Source organism: Mustelus asterias, chromosome 24 (genome assembly GCF_964213995.1).
Source record: "Mustelus asterias chromosome 24, sMusAst1.hap1.1, whole genome shotgun sequence".
In the NCBI taxonomy this organism is placed as follows: domain Eukaryota; kingdom Metazoa; phylum Chordata; class Chondrichthyes; order Carcharhiniformes; family Triakidae; genus Mustelus; species Mustelus asterias.
The window spans coordinates 30,537,149-30,561,358 of record NC_135824.1 but is presented as its reverse complement, the minus strand read 5'-3'; the positions used below and the strand labels follow the sequence as shown (position 1 = coordinate 30,561,358).

At 44.7% G+C, this 24,210-nt stretch overlaps 1 protein-coding gene across 1 annotated transcript in view; it reads right to left on the bottom strand.

The window, feature by feature from the left end:
• fkbp16 (FKBP prolyl isomerase 16) overlaps nt 1-24,210 on the bottom strand; it is a 168,558-nt gene that overhangs the window by 122,554 nt on the left and 21,794 nt on the right. Inside the window, exon 4 of the mRNA XM_078241000.1 lies at nt 5,437-5,525. Within this exon, the coding sequence (XP_078097126.1) occupies nt 5,437-5,525 (89 nt within the window). The remainder of the gene's footprint in view (nt 1-5,436; nt 5,526-24,210) is intronic.

Sequence of the window (24,210 nt, the reverse complement as noted above, 5' to 3'; positions counted from 1 at the left end):
CTGACCCCACGATATGAATTTCACTTTCTCAGGAACAAATGATAGATATGGAATGCAGCAATACTTCTGGTGAGGTTTATCTTTCAGCTCACTATCACCAGCCAGGCCCTGCAACACAAAGGCATACCCTCTCCTCCTGCGAATGTACACTTAATTTAACCAACCAGAATGTTAAGACAAACACAATCGGGTTCAGAAAGTTAGGGCTGAGTACATAGTAAATATTCAGAAGTGGAAGGTAAAATGGCTTTTAGGTCAATGTATTGGAACATGCTGGTTATGCAAGTAGATAACATTTAAAGAAAATATAATACTACTACCGGGGCTTGATGGTTTGAGTTATAAGGAGAGGCTGGATACACTGGGACTTTTTTCTCTGGAGCGTAGAAGGCTGAGGGGTAATCTTATAGAGGTCTATAAAATAATGAGGGGCACAGATCAGCTAGATAGTCAATATCTGTTCCCAAAGGTAGGGGAGTCTAAAACTAGAGGGCATAGGTTTAAGATGAGAGGGGAGAGATACAAAAGTGTCCAAAGGGGCAATTTTTTCACACAGAGGGTGGTGAGTGTCTGGAACAAGCTGCCAGAGGTAGTAGCAGATGGGGGTACAATTTTGTCTTTTAAAAAGCATTTAGACAGCTGCATGGGTAAGATAGGTATAGAGGGATATGGGCCAAATGCGGGGAATTGGGGCTAGCTTCAAGGATTTACAAAAAGGGTGGCATGGACGAGTTGGGCCGAAGGACCTGTTTCCACACTGTAAACCTCTACTGGCTCAACAGGGAATCTAACATTGAGAAATGAGACTGTCACAATGTCGATTAAGTCTAGCCACCATCACATGATTCCACAGCATTAGCCACAGTTAAGAGTATCATCATCCAGATGTGTGGTGATCCAGCTCTGTGAGGCATTTTCTATTACTGAATACTGCTCTGCCACTAAGTCACACTTCAGCAATTTCATTAGGAGATTACAAGTTGCTTTGCTAATGAGATGAGACAGTGTAATCACAAAGGTATTGAGGTAGCATTTACGAGGAGTAGTAAAATGAAAGAATTATTATTTGTTCCTTTCCAGCTGTCTGTCCTGATGAAAGACTCACTTCTTTGTTCTTCGACGTTGGTCTGGATCCAAGGCCAACGCACTCGCCAGTATAACATTTACATTTCACTTTGAAAGGAATGTTCCCAGGGCAGCGTTAATTTACTGTAAATTATCCTCCATACGACCACTTTCATCATTTTTGTTAACACTGTGTGGCCTTTGGTTAAACTTAATGGATGTGAGTGAGAGTTTTAACAAAATGGTAGCATCATTATAATGGTATAAACTAACAAACATTTAGTAATACCATATCGTGGGTCAGAGAGGTTCCCAGGGGTCAGATCTGTTCAGTAGAAATGCGAACCCTATCATCGGCAGAATCTCCCCAAGTGCCTGAGCAAAATATAGAAATCTAAATTGCTCGGTGAAATGAAGTATTGGAGGGTACATGTACAATTTCTGACAGAGTTCAAATCCGTGCCAAGCACAACAACAACTTGCATTTATACATCATCATTAATGTAGCAAACCTGCTCTGCCCAAGACCGCAAGAAACCACAAAAGGTCATGAATGTCGCCCAATCCATCACGCAAACCAGCCTCCCATCCATTGACTCTGTCTACATTTCTTACTGCCTCGGAAAAGCAGCCAGCATAATTAAGGACCCCCCGCACCCCGGACATTCTCTCTTCCACCTTCTTCCATCAGGAAAAAGATACAAAAGTCTGAGGTCACATACCAACCGATTCAACAACAGCTTCTTCCCTCCCTGCTGCCATCAGATTTTTGAATGGACCTACTCCACACTAAGTTGATCTTTCTCTACACCCTAGCTACATTCTGCACCCTCTCCTTTCCTTCCCTATGAATGGTATGCTTTGTCTGTATAGCGCGCAAGAAAACTTGCGCGCTATACAGACAAAGCATACCATTCATACTTTACACTGTATACTAATACATGAGACAATAATAAATCAAATCAAATCAAACCATCCCAAGGAACATCCCTATGGTATTAGCAAACAAAAGTTGACAGTGAGCCAAGCTTTGTCAAAGGGTTGGGTTTGACGGAGCCTCATCAAGTAAGAGCGACAGATAAAAAAAGAGAGATAGAGCAATTTAAGGAAGGAACTCTGGACCTAAGGGCCTCGGCAGCTGGAAGTAGAGCAGCCTTTTCCCAAACTAACCGAAACCTGGGATGACAAAGAGGTCAGAATTGGAGGAGTGCAAAGATCATGTAGGATTGCAGAGCTGGAGGAAATTACAGAGATGCAGAGGGCGTGAGGCCTCAGAGGGATCTGAAAATAAGAATGGGAATTTTAAAATCTGGGTGTTGCTGAACTGGGAGCTCATGCATGTCTGTGAGCACAAGGGGTGAGGGGTGATCACCTTATAAAAACACACGTGGTAAAAACATACAATCAGTGAAGGACATCCTGGAACATTGTGTGTCTGCTATAGAGTCATAGAGTCATGGAGGTTTACAGCATGGAAACAGGCCCTTCGGCCCAACTTGTCCATGCCGCCCTTTTTTTTTAAACCCCGAAGCTAATCCCAATTGCCCACATTTGGCCCATATCCCTCTATACCCATCTTACCCACGTAACTATCTAAGGGCTTTTTAAAAGACAAAATTGTACCCGCTTCTACTACTACCAGACATTCACCACCCTCTGTGTGAAAAAATTACCCCTCTGGACACTTTTGTATCTCTCCCCTCTCACCTTAAACCTATGCCCTCTAGTTTTGACTCCCTTACTTTTGGGAAAAGATATTGACTATCTAGCTGATCTGTGCACCTCATTATTTTATAGACCTCTATAAGATCACCCCTCAGCCTCCTACGCTCCAGAGAAAAAAGTCCCAGTCTATCCAGCCTCTCCTTATAACTCAAACTATCCAAGTCCCGGTAGCATCCTAGTAAACCTTTTCTGCACTCTTTCTAGCTTAATAATATCCTTTCTATAATAGGGTGACCAGAACTGCACACTATTTCAAGTGTGGCCTTACCAATGTCCTGTACAACTTCAACAAGACGTCCTAACTCCTGTATTCAATGTTCTGACCGATGAAACCAAACATGCCGAATGCCTTCTTCACCACTCTATCCACCTGTGCCTCCACTTTTAAGGAGCTATGAACATGTACCCCTAGATCTCTTTGTTCTGTAACTCTTCCCAACGCCCTACCATTAACTGAGTAAGTCCTACCCTGGTTCGATCTACCAAAATGCATCACCTTGCATTTGTCTAAATTAAACTCCATCTGCCATTCGTCAGCCCACTGGCCCAATTGACCAAAATCCCATTGCAATTGGAGGTAACTTTCTTCACTGTCCACTATGCCACCAATCTTGGTGTCATCTGCAAACTTACTAACCATGCCTCCTATATTCTCATCCAAATCATTAATACAAATGACAAATAACAGTGGACCCAGCACTGATCCCTGAGGCACACCGCTGGTCACAAGCCTCCAGTTTGAAAAACAACCCTCTACAACCACCCTCTGGCTTCTGTCAAGAAGAAGTCTCACAACACCAGGTTAAAGTCCAACGGGTTTATTTGGTAGCAAATACCATAAGCTTTCGGAGCGCTGCTCCTCCTTGACGAAGGAGCAGCGAGCGCTCCGAAAGCTTATGGTATTTGCTACCAAATAAACCTGTTGGACTTTAACCTGGTGTTGTGAGACTTCTTGCTGTGTTCACCCCAGTCCAACGCCGGCATCTCCACATTCTGTCAAGAAGCCAATTTTGTATCCATTTAGATATCTCACCCTGGATCCCGTGAGATTTAACCTTATGCAACAACCTACCATGCGGTACCTTGTCAAAGGCCTATGGTTAAATTGCTACCACCATTGCCTCTATGTCAAACGATTGTGGGTTTAAGACCCAGTGCAGGACTCGAGAATAGCTGTGACTCCAGTGCAACACTGAGGGAGTGCGGCACTGAAGTGGGCGCTGCCTTTTGGATGAGATATTAAAATGAAACCCGATCTTCCCCTCTCAGGTTGATGGTAAAATATTCCATGGCATTATTCCAAAGAAGAACAGGTACGAAAACAGAAAATCTCAGCAGGTCTGACAGCATCTGCGGAGAGAGAATAGAGCCAACGTTTCGAGTCTGGATGACCCTTCGTCAGAGCTGCGGAGTTATCCCTGGTGTCTTGACCAATATTTATCCCTCAATCCACATCACAAAAACAGATTGTCCACTCATTTCAATATTAGTTGGGACCTTGCTATGTGCAAAGTGGCTGATGTGTTTCCTACATTGTAACAGTCATTACCTCATTGTCTCTGCAGTGCTTTAAGGTGCAGATTGGTTGGGGAAAGTGCTAACAAATAGCAAATCTTACTCTGTTGTCATTAAGAAAAGCTGCTACCCACAAATCGAATCTGTTTCTGCGCTACACAATGAATATGAAAAGCAATCCATCCAATGTCTTAAAGGATCAACAGAAAACGAGGATGTTGATTGGTCAGAAAATATATTAACAACTTCCTGTTGGAGAAAGACCGTTTGAACATTAATATTTTAAATATTTAGAAATTGTACAAACAAAGGTTTTATTAGAAAAGGCTGTGCTTTGCTACAATTACCTCACAGCCAAACATTTACTCAGTCAATGGTCAAGTTAGGAAGATTATAATCTGCATCTGGCCAATTTACGGAAGGTTCACCCTCCCCCCACCCCTCTCCAACTCCGCCACTTTTCTTAAAATCTCTTATACTTCAAGACTTAATGAAGCCCTTGGTACAAATAGAAAGCTTACTATCAAATCTGAGTTATGGGCTGGAATTCTCCCGTCACTCCCACCCCATTACCACTGCCAGCGAGAACAGAGAATTTGGCGCTCAGCCAAATCTTCATTCACTAGCAGCGGGACCGGATAATCCCAGCCACGGGTGAGGTTTTGAAATTTACTTATTAATGTCACAAGTAGGCTTACATTAACACTGCAATGAAGTTACTGTGAAAATCCCCGGTGCCTGTTCGGGTACACCGAGGAAGAATTCAGCATGGCCAATGTGCCTAACCAGCACGTCTTTCGGACTGTGGGAGGAAATCAGAGCACCCAGAGGAAACCCACGCAGACACGGGGAGAACATGCAGACTCCGCACAGACAGTGACCCAAGCCAGGAATCGAACCCGGGTCCTTGGCGCTGTGAGGGCAGCAGTGCTAACCACTGTGCTACCGTGCCACCTTATTTGGAGAATTCGAGCCATGGTTCAGGTTAATATGACAATCAACAGCGGGTGACCATTTTCACCTTTGTCCACTTTTTCTACTCTCTTCTCTACGATCCTCTGCTGTGCCAACAACTTGACAGTTCAACTTTATCTCTTCTCAGCACACAATCTTATAAAAATGCAACCTTACCTCCCATTGTGACCGTAGGCATATTGTCCATCAGAGACTGCAAGAGCAACTTCATCCAATTGCATTGAAAATGCACAGAATTCAAGAGCCTACAGATAGCAAACAAATATTAGGCATTAATTGGTCGAATGAATTCTGAATATTCTAAATTGTACGATATGTCTTGTGGTATTATTTCTGGGTGGCAGTTTAATTGTTTTTGAACATCAGGATTTTTTTTATAGGGTGAATGGAGACTTAATGTAATTTACAATGAGTTGAAAAGTAAACTTTCTCTGATATTGTATATTTTATAAATGCACAGATTACATTATTTTCTGTGTGTGGAACAGGTTTTATTCATCACGCTTACAGCTCCGGCTTCCAGCAACTTCTGCAGTTTGTTTAATTTCGAGTCCATAGCCAGGCTTAACCAATCAAGCACAGTGAGCATATGCAGTAAGCAGATCCCATAATCAAACACTGAACAAGTGAACACTACATCCAACATCCTTGGCCCCACAGCCATCAGTGGGTTGCCCAATTGTGTGTCCCACACGAGTCCTGTAGGTTCCTTTTTCATTTGTGGGACATGGGCGTTGCTGGCTGGCCAGCATTTATTGCCCATCCCTAGTTGCCCTTGGAGGGCAGTTGAGAGTCAACCACATTGCTGTGGCTCTGGAGTCAAATGTAGGCCACACCAGAAAAGGACGGCAGATTTCCTTCCCCAAAAGACATGAGTGAACCAGATGGGTTTTTCCGACAATCGACAATGCTCAAGAGTAGATCAGTAATTCCAGATATTTTTTATGAATTCAGATTTCACCATCTACAGTGGCGGGATTCAAACCCGGGTCCCCAGAATATTAGCTGAGTTTCTGGATTAATAGTCTAGTGATAATATCACTAGGCCATCGCCTTTTCATATAAGTTACAAGAACTATGTTCAGCTTGGCATTGGCAAAGATGAATCCATCTTGTTCAATTCCCACTGCAAACTTCACTATAGCCATTGATTCTATGTTCCAATTTCTCTGTTAGTTTAAGATGAACAATGCACAATCCCAGAGTCCTGTTAACCTGGGTTGAGCTTCCAATTTTCAATTCTATCCATCACCAATCCCATCTGCATCCGCGACATTAATAGGTCTGTTTAGCTCCCATACACTGCTGTTAAGCACTCACTCATACCTGCAATACATTCAGAGTTGATCTGTCCAACATTTTTCCAAAGTTCTACACTCATGAAAACATGCCTTATGCCAAATAATGATTTAAAAAAAACATGTTGCAGTCAAATTAGGAGAGGGGAAAGAGGGAAGTCGTGACCCCTTCTTGACTGATCATAACAGAAATTTGACAGTTCTCAAAAAAATCCAAGATTGGAAGTAGGAATTGATCCTTGGAGTAATTTCTTTTAAAACTTCTATGCGGGTGTTGTTGTGATTTACAAAGCTACAGTACAAACAATGACCACATTCGCATATGGCATGCTTGCCTTCATCGGCCGGGGCATTGAGTATAAAAGTTGGCAAATTATGTTACCGAGATATATTACATTAGTTAGGCCACACTTGGAATACTGTGTCCATTTCTGGTCGCTACACTACCAGAAGGATGTAGAGGGTTTGGAGGCAGTACAGAAAAGGTTTACCAGGATGTTGCCTGGTATGAAGGGTACTAGCTATGAGGAGAGATTGAATAAACTGGGATTATTCACCCTTGAAAGACGGAGATTGAGGGGCGACCTGATAGAAGTTTATAAAATTATGAGGGGCATAGATAAGATGAACAGTTAGAAGCTTTTTCCCAGAGCAGAAATGACAATGACAAGGGGGCACAAGTTCAAGGTAAGGGGGGAAAGGTTCAGTAGAGATGTGTGGGGGAAGTTTTTTATACAGAGGGTGGTGGGACCTGGAATGCACTGCCAAGTGGGGTGGTTGAGGCAGATACGTTAGATCATAAGACCATAAGACATAGGCACAGAATTAGGCCACTCGGCCATTCAATCATGGCTGATATTTTTCTCATCCCCATTCTCCTGCCTTTCCCCCATAACCCCTGATCCCCTCATTAACCAAGAACCTATATATCTCCGTCTTAAAGACACTCAATGACCTGGCCTCCACTGCCTTCTGCGGCAAAGAGTTCCACAGATTCACCACTCTCTGGCTGAAGAAATTCCTCATCTGTTTTAAAGGATAGTCTCTTTAGCCTGAGGTTGTGCCCTCTGGTTCTAGTTTTTCCTACTAGTGGATATGTCCTCTCCACATCCACTCTATCCAGGCCTTGCAGTATCCTGTAAGTTTCAATAAGATCCTCCTTCATCCTTCTAAATTCCAACGAGTACAGACCCAGAGTCCTCAACCGTTCCTCATACGACAATCTCTTCATTCCAGGGATCATTCCTGTGAACGTCCTCTGAACTCTTTCCAAGGCCAGCATATCTTTCCTTAGGTATGGGGCCCAAAACTGCTCACAATACTCCAAATGGGGTCTGACCGGAGCCTTATACAGCCTCAGAAGTACATCCCTGCTCTTGTATTCTAGCCCTCTCGACATGAATGCTAACATTGCATTTGCCTTCCTAACTGCCGACTGAATCTGCGCATCAACCTTCAGAGAATCTTGAACAAGGACTCCCAAGTCCCTTTATGTTTCTGATTTCCTAAGCATTTTCCCATTTAGAAAATAGTCTATGCCTCCATTCCTCCTTCCAAAGTGCATAACCTCACACTTTTCCACATTGTATTTCATCTGCCACTTCTTTGCCCACTCTCCTAACCTGTCCAAGTCCTTCTGCAGCCCCCCCTACTTCCTCAATACTATCTGTCCCTCTACATATCTTTGTATCATCTGCAAACTTAGCAACAGTGTCTTCAGTTCCTTCCTCCAAATCTGTTAATGTATATTGTGAAAAGTTGTGGTCCCAGCACCGACCCCTGAGGCACACCACTAGTCACCGGCTGCCATCCTGAAAAAGACCCCTTTATCCCCACTCTCTTCCTTCTGCCATTAGCGACATTTAAGGCACAGGCTTGGTGGGCCGAAGGGCCTGTTCCATGCTGTACTGTTCTTTGTACTTTGTTTGTTATTTGATGCCAATAACTTTCTCGAACAGAGTGAAGTAGCTTAGAACAGTTTAAAAGCCATCAAAGAGTTAAGGAGATTTTAGCAATAAATATCTGTCCAAAAGATAGGAAATCCAAAATTCTAAAACTCACGGCCAACCATTTTGAAATTGAATTTGGTGTTGAATCTGAAACAGATAGCCGGAATTGGCAAAGGTACAGCTGGAACAGGAGAAGCGACAGTGCGCATTCCAGGAAAGTGAAAGAGAGAGAAGAATAAAAGAGGGAAGGGAGGGAAAGGAACAGAAGGAGCAAAATAGAATTCCAGGAAATGGAGAAAGGAAAGACTTTACCAGAAGGAGAACCAGAGCATCTTACCCAGGCCTTTACCATGGCTAATCCGCCTAACCTCCAAATCTTTGGACACGAAGGGGCAATTTAGCATGGCCAATCCACCCAATCTGCACATTTTGGGACACTCAGGGATAATTTAGCACAGCCAATCCACCCAAGCTGCACATTTTGGAACATTAAGGGGCAATTTAGCATGGCCAATCCACCAAACTTGCACATCTTTGGACTGTGGGAGGAAACCGGAGCACCCAGAAGAAACCCACACAGACACGGGGAGAATGTGCAAACTCCGCACAGTCACCCGAGGCCGGAAGCGAACCTGGCTCTGTGAGGCAGCAGTGCTAACCACTGTGCCGCTGAGGGCCAGAAGAAAACCAGGGCGTGAGAACAGAAGCAGCAGAGGCTGAATGGAAATACAGCAGAAAAAGTTAGTAGAGTCGTTCTTCCACAATTTTAGTATGCACCAGGGAAGTTCCTTAGTGAGGGAGACACCTCACCCAGTCAAAGTGCCACAGGGGAAGGCAGAGGGAACTGGACAGCCATCTGAGGGCAGTGGAAAGAGAGTTAAGATAGCTCAAACTAAGTCAGGGAAAACTCACTGTGCCCAGAGAAGGAACCACTAGCGAGGGAACTGCCCTCAGGACTGAGTGTTGAGCTCTGAAAGTACTCACAGCTGATACCAATTCATAGAGTAATCGTCATAGGATTCCCACAATGCAAAAGGAGGCTCAAGTCCACACCAACTCTCCCACTGAGCATCTTACCCAGGCCTATTCTCCAGAACCCCACGTATTTACCCGGCTAATCCCCCTAACCTACAAATCTTGAGACACTTTATTTAAGTTGGTAATTTAGCATGGCCAATCCACCTAACAGGCACATCTTTGGACTGTGGGAGGAAACCAGAGCACCCGGAGGAAGCCCACATAGACATGGGGAGAACATGCAAACTCCACACAGACACCCACCCGAGGCCGGAATTGAACCCGGGTCCCTGACGCTGTGAGGCAGCAGTGCTAACCACTGTCCCACCCTGGGTGAGTATGTGTAGAAGCAGTTTTCTTCCCAGTTGAAAGGTATGCAACGCACTGGCCAGCAGAGGACTGGACCCTAACTACTGCAAAGCAGATTAATTGGAAAATCCCATGAGGTTTATTCCCTATTGTCCAGTGAGAATTCATCAGACTATGAGATGACCAAAAATGCTATCTTGAGTGCAGATGTAATTCTGCCTGAGGAGTTCCTTCCCCTTTTCATAAATAGCCATGTGGAAGAACACACAGTTTCCAAAGACAGCCACCATAGTAGATTGCAAGTTAATGCACAGACAGAGTTAATGCTCAAAGTAAACTGAAATCCAATCATTCCTGTCGGGAGCAATAGGAAGGAATAGATGAAGCTGAAGAAAGCTCGAGAGGAAGGGGGAGTAAAATGAAACATTCAATCCCCGACTTTTAAAGGAAGGAATCAAGATGGTAAGCCAGTAGGGGCATTCCCAGTGTGCTTTCAATGTGGAAAGCTTGGGCACCTGAGAGAGAACGGTTGGCATGCCAAGGAATTAACAAGGGGCATTGCAATGAAGACAGCATCCATGGACATGGAGGCTATAAGCTTGTGTTCCAAAGGGGTCAGGTTAGAGTCCCCTGAATTTTAATAGATCAGCATAGAGCCAAGAGGAGTCAAAGTGGCCAAATCCATAGATTCTCTACAGTGCAGAACGAAAGCCCATCGATTCTGCACCGACTCTCTCAAAGAGCATCCCACCCAGGCCTTTACCCCCACCCGATCCCAGCATTTACCATGGCTAATCCGCCTAACCTCCAAATCTTTGGACACTAAGGGGCAATTTAGCATGGCCAATCCACCCAAGCTGCACATTTTGGAACATTAAGGGGCAATTTAGCATGGCCAATCCGCCAAACTTGCACATCTTTGGAGTGTGGGAGGAAACCGGAGCACCCAGAAGAAACCCACACAGACACGGGGAGAATGTGCAAACTCCACACAGACAGTCACCCGAGGCCAGAAACGAACCTGGCTCTGTGAGGCAGCAGTGCTAACCACTGTGCCGCTGAGGGCCAGAAGAAAACCAGGGTGTGAGAACAGAAGCAGCAGAGGCTGAATGGAAATACAGCAGAGAAAGTTAGTAGAGTCGTTCTTCCACAATTTTAGTATGCACCAGGGAAGTTCCTTAGTGAGGGAGACACCTCACCTAGTCAAAGTGCCACAGGGGAAGGCAGAGGGAACTGGACAGCCATCTGAGGGCAGTGGTGTCACAGAGGACATGGATGAAATTGGGGAAAAACTCAATCCCAGGTAAAAGGAAAGTAATGCACTTAAAGACGAACATCACTTGTGGAAACCACAAAAGTGAAATCAGTGTGGAATTACCCAGTAGCAATTCAAATAGCCAAGTCCCAATTTCAAAGCTCACCAAACCCACCAATCCAGCTTTTGACCCCACTAAAGTCAAAGTGTAAGAGGAGAACCCATTATACACACACAAGGACTCAAGAACAATATATCATGCACTGCCACCTCAGAAATATAGAATCATAGAATCCACAGTGCAGAAGGAGTCCATCCGGCCCATCGAGTCTACACCGACAACAATCCCTGTCCTATTCTCGCAACCCTGATCCCCCTGACATTAAGAGGCAATTTATCATGGCCAATCAACCTAACCCACACATCTTTGGACTGTGGGAGGAAACCGGAGCACCCAGAGGAAACCCACACAGACACGGGGAGAACGTGCAGACTCCACACAGACACCAGAAGCCGGAATTGAACCCAGGTCCCTGGTGCTGTGAAGCAGCAGTGCTAACCACTGTTCCACCATGCTGCCCCAGCCACTGTGCCACCGTGGCGCCCCATGATTTACTAATGCACCAGAAATAGAAATGTTAAACTCACGGTGAGTGCAAGAACTTCACAGGCAAGGCAGCCACGAGGCAACAGAAAGTTGCATCGTACAACCTTCTGATCTCAGCAACTGTACAAATGTTATTTTTCAGAACCCCAGAGTTGAACTTGACCTCCCATTTAATCCAAAGCCCACCAAAGACTATCTATTGGCATTAACATACCAGACCATCATCACCGCATGCTAGTGAACAACCAAGCCCCAGGGATAATACCTGACAGGGATTTAGAAGAGAAAAGGCCAGAAGATAACAGGTTCTGAAGCAATGCCTTCAGCAAGCCAGGCCCCAACCCGCAAAAGAGGATGATGAGAAGGTCAAACTTAAACAGAGCATTGCTATACCGGTGTAAGATTGATAAGTCAGTGTTTGAAGATGAAGATGTGTGTTGATGGTGTTCTTTAAGAGCCTTCCAATGTAGTCGCATTTCATTCTGCATCATGCAGAGGTGTCGCAGACACATGCTGATGCCAAATAATACTTTTTTTAATCCACTGGCTGGAAACTCGAATTGAACTTTTTAAAACAGGGGAGAAGCGTGACTTGACTTTCTGGCTACCCAATTTGCATCACTGTACCCTCCATATTTCAAACCACTGAGATGGAGACTGCATATGGGGCGGCACGGTGGCACAGCGGTTAGCACTGCTGCCTCACAGCGCCAGGCACCCAAGTTCAATTCCTGGCTTGGGTCGCTGTCTGTATGGCGTCTGCACGTTCTCCTCGTGTCTGCGTGGGTTTCCTCCGGGTGCTCCGGTTTCCTCCCACAGTCCAAAGATGTGCGGATTAGGTTGATTGGCCCTAGGGCCCTAAATTGACCCTAGTTTCGGCAGGATTAGCAGGGTAAAATATGTGGGGTTTCGGGGATAGGGTGGGATTGTGGTCGGTGCAGACTCGATGGGCCGAATGGCCTCCTTCTGCACTGTAGGGATTCTATGATTCTGTGATTCTATGCTATCTGCAAAAACCCATCAAGAACAATGACCTCAGGAAGATATCAATGAGTCACATATCCTGTTGCCATTGGCAAGACATTAAGGCAGTCACATTTAACAGGGGATCCCCAGACATGAGCTCATAGAGGTTCAATGGGAATACCCTTTAAACTCAATCGCTTGAACAATGGAACCCTGGTTGAGAGAGGGGATTCCCAGGCATGAACTGATTGAGTTGTAAGGGGGAATACATAAGTAACCATGTTTGAGTCACTGGGTGATGGCCATGTCATGATGTGGAGATGCCGGCGTTGGACTGGGGTGAACACAGTAAGAGTTTTAACAACACCACATTAAAGTCCAACGGGTTTATTTGGTAGCAAATGCCATTAGCCTTTGGAGCGCTGCTCCTTCGTCAGATGAATATCCACTCCATCTGACGAAGGAGCAGCGCTCCGAAAGCATTTGCTACCAAATAAACCTGTTGGACTTTAACCTGGTGTTGTTAAAACTCTTACTGTGATGGCCATGTCACAGGCGCACTCTTTGTGTGTTTGTCTGTTTCTCTGCAGTGAGTGGATAAGCAGCCGAGATGCTGACCAGAAAAGACCCTAATGGGGTCCCTCCCTCCTCCCTCTCTCTCCAACCCACCTTGCAAGTTTCAAATGCTGTTTGTTGCCAGGTGGCCACCCAGTGAAACCCCTGCTTCAGACAGAGACTTTGTGAAGAAAAGCGGCTTCACACTCCCACCTCAAGGAGCACAGCCAAACCAGCCATCTACATCAACATCTTTAAATCAGCACAGTGCTGGAAACATCAAAACCACCAAAGCAAAGTCACAAGGTTCAGCCTGAAGCCAGCGAGTCGCCACACGAAACCTCTTTATTGCTCTGGACTCTAAATTGACCTTGCTTTTGTGACTGTGTGTGTGTGTGTGTGTGTGTGTGTGTCTGTGTAAGTGAATGAGTGTGTGTGTCTGTGAACGTGTGTGGGAGTGTGTATGTATGTGTGTGTGAATGAGTGTGTGAGTGTATGTGAATGAGTGTGTGTGAGTGAGTGTGTGTGTGAGAGTGTGTGTGAGTGAATGTATGTGAGTGAGTGAGTGTGAATGTGTATGTGTGAGTGAGTTTGAGTGTGTGTGTGTGTGAGTGAGTGTGTGAGTGTATATGAGTGTGTGTGTGAGTGTGTGTGAATGAGTGTGTGTGAGTGAGTGTGTGTGACTGAGTGTGTGAGTGTGTGTGTGTGTGTAAATGTGTGTGTGTGAGTGTGTGTGTGAGTGAATGTATGTGAGTGAGTGTGAATGTGTATGTGTGAGTGAGTTTGAGTGTATGTGAGTGAGTGAGTGTGAGTGAGTGTATATGAGTGAGTGTGTGAGTGTATATGAGTGAGTGTGTGTGAGTGTGTATGTGAGTGTGAATGTGTGTGTGTGAGTGAGTGTATGTGAGTGAGTGAGTGTGTGTGTGTGTGTGAGTGTGTGAGTGTGTGTGTGTGAGTGTGTATGTGAGTGTGTGTGTGAGTGAGTGTATGTGAGTGAGTGTATGTGAGTGTGTGTGTGTGTGTGTGTAAGTGAGTGTATGTGAGTGAGTGTATGTGAGTGTGTGTGTGTGTGTGTGTGTGAGTGAGTGTGTGAGTGTATGAGTGTGTGAGTGTATGTGTGTGTGAGTGAGTGTGTGAGTGTGAGTGAGTGTGTGAGTGTGTGTGAGTGTGTGTGAGTGTGTGTGTGTGTGATATTTAAACTGCCTTTGCGAAGGTTCCTGCATTATCCTGGCTCTAAGACTTCTTAGATGTTAAAATCGCCTCTCAGACTCTGAGCTATAGAACTAGCTGCCTCACTCTTGAATGTTACAATGCCTTCTTGGCTGTTAGATGTTAAACTTGTCTCTCAGTTGTAAGATGTCAAACTAGCCTGCCTGCTTCTGCAGGTGCTCACAATTATACCCTTGTTCCTCTGCGATTTCCCCCTTTGTGTATTGGGCTGTTTACTTCTCTCACATTCTGTGACTTTACATTGTTTTGTTTCTTAAAGTCTTGATTAGTTGTAAGTATTCGCATTCCAACCATTATTCATGTAAATTGAGTCTGTGTCTTTATATGCTCTGTTTGTGAACAGAATTCCCACTCACCTGAAGAAGGGGCTTAGAGCTCCGAAAGCTTGTGTGGCTTTTGCTACCAAATAAACCTGTTGGACTTTAACCTGGTGTTGTTAAACTTCTTACTTTTGAAATTAGCATCTCTATACCTCCACTGATTTCTTAATCATCTAGGTAGGCTGTTTCCTGATGATAGCTATTTACACCTGATTCTGTCTGCTAATCTCATTACTGGGAAAGGTTGAATCTCATTGTCTTCTTTGAATGCTGGCTACTGCTGTCACTCGGCAGATCCATGACATGAACCTTCTCCTTAAAGCATTGCAGTCCATGTAGCGAAGGTACTCCAGCAGTACCATTGAGTAGGCAGTTCCAGGACTCTGACCCAGTAACAATGAAGGAACAGCAATTTCTTTCTAGGGGCTAAAGTGATCAATGGGGGCGGGGAAACCAGGAAAAGGTCACTGAGTTGGATGATCAGCCGTGATCATAATGAATGGTGGAGTAGGTTCGAAGGGTGAATGGCCTCCTCCTGCTCCTATTTTCTATATTTCTATGTTGCTATTTCAATATCAGGATGGTGTGCCACTCGGAGTTTAACTTCAAGTTGATGCTGTTCCCATGCATCTGCAATCTGCGTCCTTCTGGGTGGTGTAGATTTGGGATGTGAAGGTACCTCAGTCAGTTACTGCAGTGCATCCTGGCAGATGGTACAGACTGCAGTCATAGTTAAAATCATAGAAATCATTGAATCGCTCCAGTGCAGAAGGAGGTCATTCGGCCCATCGAGCCTGGACAGGCAACAATCCCACGCAGCAGCTATGAGTGTTGTTGCAGTTTCACCCATCCAGGCAATTGGGTGCAATACTTTGAAGAGTAGTCTACCATTTTCCTGGCTCATGTCTTGAAAGTGGTGGAAAGGCTTTGGGGGAGTCAGCACCACAGTACACCCAGAGGCTGAGCTGCCATTCTGCCCACGTCGCTTATGTAGCTGACATACCTGAGTTTCAGATCAACGTTGACCACTCCTGAAACACCAAACCTCTAACTGTATGGAACACGATTGATTAGGGTTTGGTGCATGTCCACGCTGGGGTCAGGAGGATGAAACGACAATGCATCGTTCTGCTGGTAGGGAGATCCTAGTGCCCATTACTCAGCTAATGAAAGCACAAACTGGAATTAATCTGTTGCCTGAAGGCCAGAAAATGGCTGTGCTCCTTGTAGAGAAACTGTGTCTCATTGAAGTCAATGTTAATAGAAAAGCAGACTGGAGCAGCCTCAATCTGTGACAGTCCAGGACAACTCACCTCTCAATCAATTCCAAAATAAGATTTGGATGCCAAGGGGAGACAGTGATGTAGTGGTATTGTCACTGGACTGGTAATCCAGAGGCCCAGGGTTGTGCACTGGGGATCCAGGTTTGAATCCCACCATGGCAGATGGTGAAACTTGAATTGAGTAAAAAAGAATTCTGGAATTGAAAGTCCAGTGATGACCATGAAACCATTGTCATAAAAACGGGTGGCACAGGGCACTGTGGTTAGCACTGCTGCCTCACAGCGCCAGGGACCTGGGTTCAATTCCCACCTTGGGTCACTGTCTGTGTGGAGTTTGCATATTCTCCCCGTGTCTGCGTGGCTTTCCTCCGGGTGCTCCGGCTTCCTCCCACAGTCCAAAGATTTGTGGATTAGGTAGATTGGCAAAGCTAAATGGCCCCTTTGTGTCAGGGGAACTAGCTAGGGTAAATGCGTGAGGTTATGGCGAAAGGGCCTGGGTGGGATTGTGGTTGGTGCAGATTCGATGGGCCGAATGTAGGGATCCTATGATTCTAGCCCATTCAGGAAAGCTGCTGCCCTTACCCAGTCCTGCCTACATGTGACTCCAGACCCACAGCAACATGGTTGACCCTTAAGCCCCCTTCAAGGGCAATTAGGAGTGGACAATAAATGCTGACCCAACCAGTGATGCCCACAGCCCGTGAAAAAAACTGTAAAAATTTACGATTGCAGGCCTGACAAATTTATTTGCCAAGAAAGAAATAGAGTTCTTCACTAGAAAGTGCAATAACTGGGATAATTCTGGACAGAGACTCTCAACTCTGAGTGTGTGTGTACTTTGGAATAACTTCCCCAAGACACCTTATCCAGTTCATATTGCATTGCCTTGAATTCTTTGTTCCTTTATTTGCTCCACTAAATGTTTCAGCAGAGAAAATATGGAATTTCATTTTGTTTGACTGTCCTGTATCGAATAGTTGCTTTTGAACGCTGTGTTCTATCCTGGAACATTTTCAAATTGCTCTGTAGCTTTTCACTGTTGGTTTAGCCCGAGAAATGATTTCTATTTTACTTATCCTTTGGATGGAATTGTAAATCTCTCAGGAGGGCGTAAAAGATCCCACGGCGCGCTTGGAAGAAGACCAGGGACGTTCTCTTCCGTGTCCTGACCAAATATTTTACCACAACCAGCCCTTAAAAACAGATTATCTGGTCAATATCAACTTACTGTTAGTGGAGCTCTAGTGTGCCAACTGGCTGCTACATTTCCTACAGTACATAACTATATACTTCAAAGCAATTCGTTGGCTATACAGCACTTCAGGAAATGGTATTATATAAATGCAAATCTTGACACCGCTGTTGGCAACACAAGAGAAAAATGACAGCGGCGAGAAAAGAGTATGTATTTCTGGAAAACAAAACATTTTTTCAGTGATAAAAAAAATCAGAGAAAAAAAACATTTGACTGAAATCAAATCTCATTCAGCCTCTCGAAATCTGTTTTCACTTTGGAGAATCCAACACTCGTTTTCTTTGAATGGATTAGCAGAGAGCGTGGCTTAACGTGGTGGTGCTGAGATTCAAGACAAATCTTTCAGTGTGCGTCGAGGCCACCATTTATATTCGTAACGGAGGGAAAGGAAAGCTCACATGTGAGTTATCAGCTTATTTGGCAGCATCTTGTAGACTTTGGCCCCGGCATGTAATTTTCATTGACTCTCGGGGTCATGGTGAGGATGGATGAATTCTCTCCAGATCAATATGATACAATCTGTGCAGCCAACACCGCTTTCCACAAAGGCATTCAATGGACTCCTTCCAATTGCCTGGAGACCCTGACCCTCTCTTGCACATCGAGCAAGCAACACTCTGGCTCTAATTGGTGATAAAAGCACGAGCTATGCGAAGGTTATGCTTTGTGTTTGGTGCACTAATCTCCGCAGTGGGCCTGTCCTGAGAAATACTTGAGGATGAGATAGTGAAGGCAGCTGGCTCCAAAGTGACTGCGCTGTTCATTCGGAAATGAAAAACAATCCACGGCCAACTGGCTTTGGCTGCGCAGAAAAAGAAACATTCTTGCGTTAATGCAAAGAGCACATGCGAAGCAGGCAATCTCTCGCGGAGAACGGTGAACTCGAAGCACCTCGTGAAAGATTGTGAGTCATTTGCTCGCAAGAGCCGATGGATGATGGGCCAATCGCAAGCACAGCATTTAGTGGCCATGATTGAAATGCCTGCCAGTTTCATGGCCAACTGGTTCTCCTAGAGTCATGAACCAAGCTATCATTTCCCTTGCCTTCTCTATATCTGATCTTAATCAATCCTTCACATTTATCTGTGTTGAATAGACTGTGGAAGCAGTGGTGTCTGCCAGTTCAGTGTTGGGACCATTCCTTCTCAATGCATTTAAGTGATACGCGGGGGTGCCATAGCAACATCTGAAGATGATGCAAACATACAAGTCATTTCAGGACAAATAAATTGGAAGATACTGTCATATGTAATTTAATGCCAAACAAAGTTGAAACATTTTGGGAGTAGAATCAGGGCAAGAGCTATACTCTAAATGATAAAGAATCAAAGAATGCCTACAGTGCAGAAGGAGGCCAATCAGCCCATCGAGATTGCACTGACAATGATCTAACTCAGGCCCTATCCCTGCAACCCCATGCATTTACCCTAATCCTCCTGACACTAATGGACACTTTATCATGGTCAATCCACCTAACTCGCAAATCTTTGTAAACTTTGACAAAGAGCAGAGGAACAGGAGGCCATTCAGCTCTCTGAGCGCCTTCCACCATTGAGTTAGATTATGTCCAATGCATATGCTAACTCCATGCTTCTGTAACCTTTAGAGCCTTTGCCAAACAAAAATCTACCAATCTCGGTTTTCAAATTTTCAACTGCTCTGGCCTCAACAACATTTTTGGAGAGGTTGGCCAGAATTTGAAGTTACTCCGACCTGGAAGTGTGTGAAATTGCATGAGAAAACATTGGGCCAACATCATCGCGCACTTGGGCAATCCTTTGGTTGACAGGCCCACCCACAATCAAGCAGCCAATTAGACCCTTGAAGGGGCAAATTGAAAAGCAATTTTACATGGCCCATCTATTCTGATGGGTTGGACGATTGGCCAGCTGGCCTTTGCGTTTTAGCTGCAGCCTCGACCCAGGACAGGATGGAATGTCAGGGCTGAAATAAAATGTAACCAGTTGTCTGGAGACTGAGGTCAATGCTCGAATGTTCTGCCCAGACACGACCTGCAGTGTTTTTCCATTGGAATTTATCTTGTACAAGTATGCAGCTCCTGAGAGTTGTCCCCTTGAGGGAGCCCATTCCAAGCACCAGCTCACACCTTCTCCATTCTCAGCAGCGGCACCTCCCGGGCACTGAGCCTTTCCCACTGCGTGTTTCATGCTGGCTGCCCATTAATTGGGTTGATCATGGCCAGTAGCATGTTCCATGCCAACTGAGTGTGTGTAACTGATGGGTATAAAATTCAGGTTTCGGTTCTAGATTTCCAATAGCTGATGTGTGAAGCAATCCATATCCGAACGCAGCAAGATCTGGACAACATCCAGACTTGGCTAGTAAGTGGCAAACCACATACAAATCACACAAGTGCCAGGCAATGACCATCCCTAACAAGGGAAAGCCCAACAACCTCCCTCCCCTTGACATTCACCAGTTCTACCATCTCCATGTTACCCTCCACTACCCTGACTTGGAACTGCATCACTGTTCCCTCATCGTCAAACCCTTGGAACTCTACCTAAGAGCACTATGGGAGTACCTTCACCAAATGGACTGCACTGGCTCAAGAGGCAGCTTACCCCCCCCCCCCACCTTCTCAAGGACAATTAAGGATGGTGAATAAATGTTAGCCTTGCCAACGTCACCCACAAACGCAAACGCAAAAGTATTGTTTAAAAACTAGTTATTATCATATTGCTGATTGTGGGATCTTGCTGTGTGGAAATTGGTTATTGTAATTCCTATAACACAATAGTGACTATACTTCATATCTAAGGTTAGACCAACAAATGTCTTATTTTCAGAATAAGAATTCAGCTGATCTTTTTGCAGTTATATACCAATTATACGCACACATATTGTTAGGGATCAGATCAGAAAATCCAAGGTATATTATGAAGTTAGCCTAGAGCCTGGGCGCGATCTTACCAGCCATTCACACCACGCTCTCGCTGCAGTGAGGTTGGAGAATTTGGCGGCTTGCCAAATCTCCATTCACTGCAGCGGGATGGGAAAATCACACTGGCCTGAACACTGGTAACATTCCAGCTCTTAACTTTTCTTGATTTGGCATTAGGATGAGCATAAGTGTTTCGCTCTGGGTATGATTCAATTGACCCACAGGAAGCTTTTATCAAAACAAACACAGTTAGAATATAACAAAAAGAATTAGCATAACTTTTACCAATTAAAATATTTAAACATGACAAAGTATAATTCTTAACAGCTATCCATTTCTATAGTTCCAATTTAAGCAGTATCTTCATAGACATAAATCCCTCTTTCAAATCACCACATGCGTGTTATATTTCCAGCCTTTCAACCCATCTGGACAGATACAGAAAGACACCTGCCTTCTGACTCCCATACAGCAAGTTCCAGAGAAGGATATATCCTCAAGCAGCAGAACATCAGAGAAATAAACCTAGTCTCTGGCAGATCCCAGTCTCCAGACTTCAGAGAGAGAAAGGGCTACTTCTCTCTGCAGCTTCCAAGTAGCAACTGGCTTGATTTTTCTGTGTAAGCCTAGCTCCACGCAGTTATGTGACCTTACTTGTCAATCAATCTAATCAAACCCTACTCTGCAAATCCCAGGAGAAAACACTAAAGTAACACAACAGCATTAGTCAGATTGAAACAAACATTCTAACAATTAGAATCAATTATGCTGCTGCAGTAACAATAGGGACTGCCATGTACAGACAAAATGGCACCGATATATAGAACTGCTAAAATAGATCCTGCACAAGAAACATGGCCCAGATCCAGTTCTTAAAGACACAGTTTCATCACAATATTGAACAGTTTTATAAGCAATTATCTGTGGCCACCATCCCCCACCACCCCCAAACCCCACACCCAAAGGCTGGGTCAGTTGAAAAATTTTCAAACTGAAATTGATAGGTTTTAGTTCATATTCAGGAACCAAATTACCTTCACCGTCACTGGGGCAAAATCCTGGAACTTCCTCCCTAACAGCACTGTGGGTATTCCTACGGCTGCAACAATTCAAGACAGCAGTTCATCACCACCTTCTCAAGGGCAGTTGAGGGTGAACAATACATGGTGAACTAGCCAGCAAAGCCCACACCCATAAAGCCATAAGATGTAGGAGCACCAGTTGGCCATTCAGCCCATCGAGTCTGCTCTGCCATTCCATGAGATAATCCTCAACTCCACTTTCCCGCTTTATCCCCATAACCCTTGATTAAAAATGTGTCTATCTCAGCCTTGAACATACTTAACAACCCAGCCTCCACAGCTCTACACCCTGTAAGACAAATATTTTTAAAGATTACTTGGATGAAGTTAAGATATAGATGGCCCATTGAATGCTCGATGGGCTGAATGCAACCATACAAACTGGAAAGGCAGAGAAAGATCGACTAGTTCAGCACATCTGCCCCGCACTCTGATAGCTACAGCATCTTGGCTGGACACTATTCAAGCCCCCTACCTCCCACTCCTCCACATGCCCAAAGCTTCTATGAGAGACACACCAAAAGCAAAGGGAAATCTCAAGGACAATAAGGGGCAAATGAATCTGGAAAATTCCACTCCTCTATAAATAGTCTGCCGATCATAGAAATAATTGATTTCACTCCATAGGGTGTAATGCACAAAACGCACTTCACCAAAGCTCATCTCAACCTATTCTAATTAGTGGGAAGATTTGACACTTGTATAGGAATTCACTTCTCGAGTAGAGATAGATCATCAGAGACCAAGGGCGGAATTTTCCCATCCCGCCTGCCACGGGAATTGTAGCAGGCGGGACATCGACCATGCAAAGGTCCATTGATCCCGGGGGGGGACAGCCGGAAAATCCCACTCCAAATGTTAGCAAAGATACCTCCAACTGAACTGGCCAAATTTTGGCTTCTGGTCTGAATGTGAAGTTACCCCAACTTCTCTACGTAATGGCCATTGGAATACAAAATTGTTGCCAAATTTAATCAAGTGTGCATGAGATGAAATACATGGAGAAATTAATTATTTTAAAGACATTTTTGCCCACATTTTTCCTTAATTACTCTCAACATGTTTGGCCAATTGCCATTACTGCCATTGCCTTGGACGCTTTTTTTTCATGGACTTTGAATGACTTCCCACTGTCTAAACAGGAAAAGAACAAAGAAGCTGTACTATATGCTAGCTGATATAAAATCAAAGGGCTTATTAAATGGAGCCTAGGCGAAACAAGATGAAAGGGCTGACTTGGCAATGGGGAATGTGCTTGGTGTTCACAGAGTGCTTGGTTTTGCACCAGATGTATTGATGCTGTGCCCAGCGAGTACAAATGAATTCGCAGTATCACAGCGGTGGGGCAGTACTGGCAGTCCTTGATCTGTGGGGTCAGCGGGACTGGGCTGTTTGATGGCTTCCTGCAAATATAACCAAGAACTTTGATGTGCTATCAGTCCTCACAAGGCAGCCGTATGCTTCCTTCTTGTAAAAACAAAGGCTTAGCTGCTGCTTCTCCGACTCACAATTATCCCTTTCCTCAGGACACTTAAGCGTATTTAGTCAGACACTGTAGTGAAGGGGGTTTTGATACTGTATAGTACCAATCATATTTGCCTGGGGAAACCATAATATTATCTTCATAAATCATACTTAATTGCTCCAATTCTCAGTATGTCAGTGACAAATACACTGTAAGTTGGAAATGTAACATGAAAGTATCTCTGATATCTAGTTCCATGACTATGTCAACATTTTTACATTAAGTATCTGGTCAAAAGTTTGTAGTCATGTGTCTAAAAAATTATAATACAAATCAGTGCAAATTTTCATCAAAGAATCTCATGGATAAGAGGTATCTTTCTCTTTCTAACATTTTGCTGTATCAGACAAAGCCGGTTCTATCTCCATCTCTTAAGCCCTTCTTGCCAAACACACCCATTGGTTGTGGTTAACGAGGATGGACAAATATCGGTGGCTTTCTCTTCAACTTTTTCCAATTCCTTCCTGTATGTGGTCACCTGGTACAAAACACATGGGTGGCATAGAAACATAGAAGATAGGAGCAGGAGGAGGCCATTTGGCCCGTTGAGCTGCTCCACCAATCATTACAATCATGGCTGATCGTCCAACTCAATAGCCTAATCCTGCTTTCTCCCACTAACCTTTGATCCCATTCGCCCCAAGTGCTAAATCCAGCCGCCTCTTGAATACATACATTGGCATCAACTATTTCCTTCCGTAATGAATTCCACAGGCTCACCACTCTTTGGGTGAAGAAATGTCTCCTCATCTCCATCCTAAATGGTCTACCCCGAATCCTCAGACGGTTACCCCTAGTTCTGGACACTCCTACCATCGGGAACATTCTCCCTGCATCTACACAGTCTAGAACTGTTAGAATTTTATAAGTCTCTATGAAATCCACCCTTATTCATCTGAACTCCAGCGAAAACAATCCTAACCTAGTCAATCTCTCCTCATAATTAATCCCGCCATCCCCGGAATCAGCCTGGTAAACCTTCGCTGCACTCCCTTGAGAGCAAGAACATCCTTCCTCAGAAAAGGAGACCATGGTGGCACAACGGTTAGCATTTTTGCCTCACAGTACCAGGGACCCGGGTTCAATTCCCGGCTTGGGTCACTGTCTGTGCGGAGTCTGTACGTTCTCCCTATGTCTGCATGGGTTTCCTCCGGGTGCTCCGGTTTCCTCCCACAATCCAAAAGACATGCTGGTTAGGTGCTTTGACCATGCTAAATTCTCCCTCAGTGTACCCGAACAGGCACCGGAGTGTGGAGACTTGGGGATTTTCACAGTAATTTCATTGCAGGGTTAATGTAAGCCTACTTGTGACTCTAATGAATAAATTTTAAATATAATAGCTCTCTGTGCCAAGTGCCCATCCAAGATGGGACC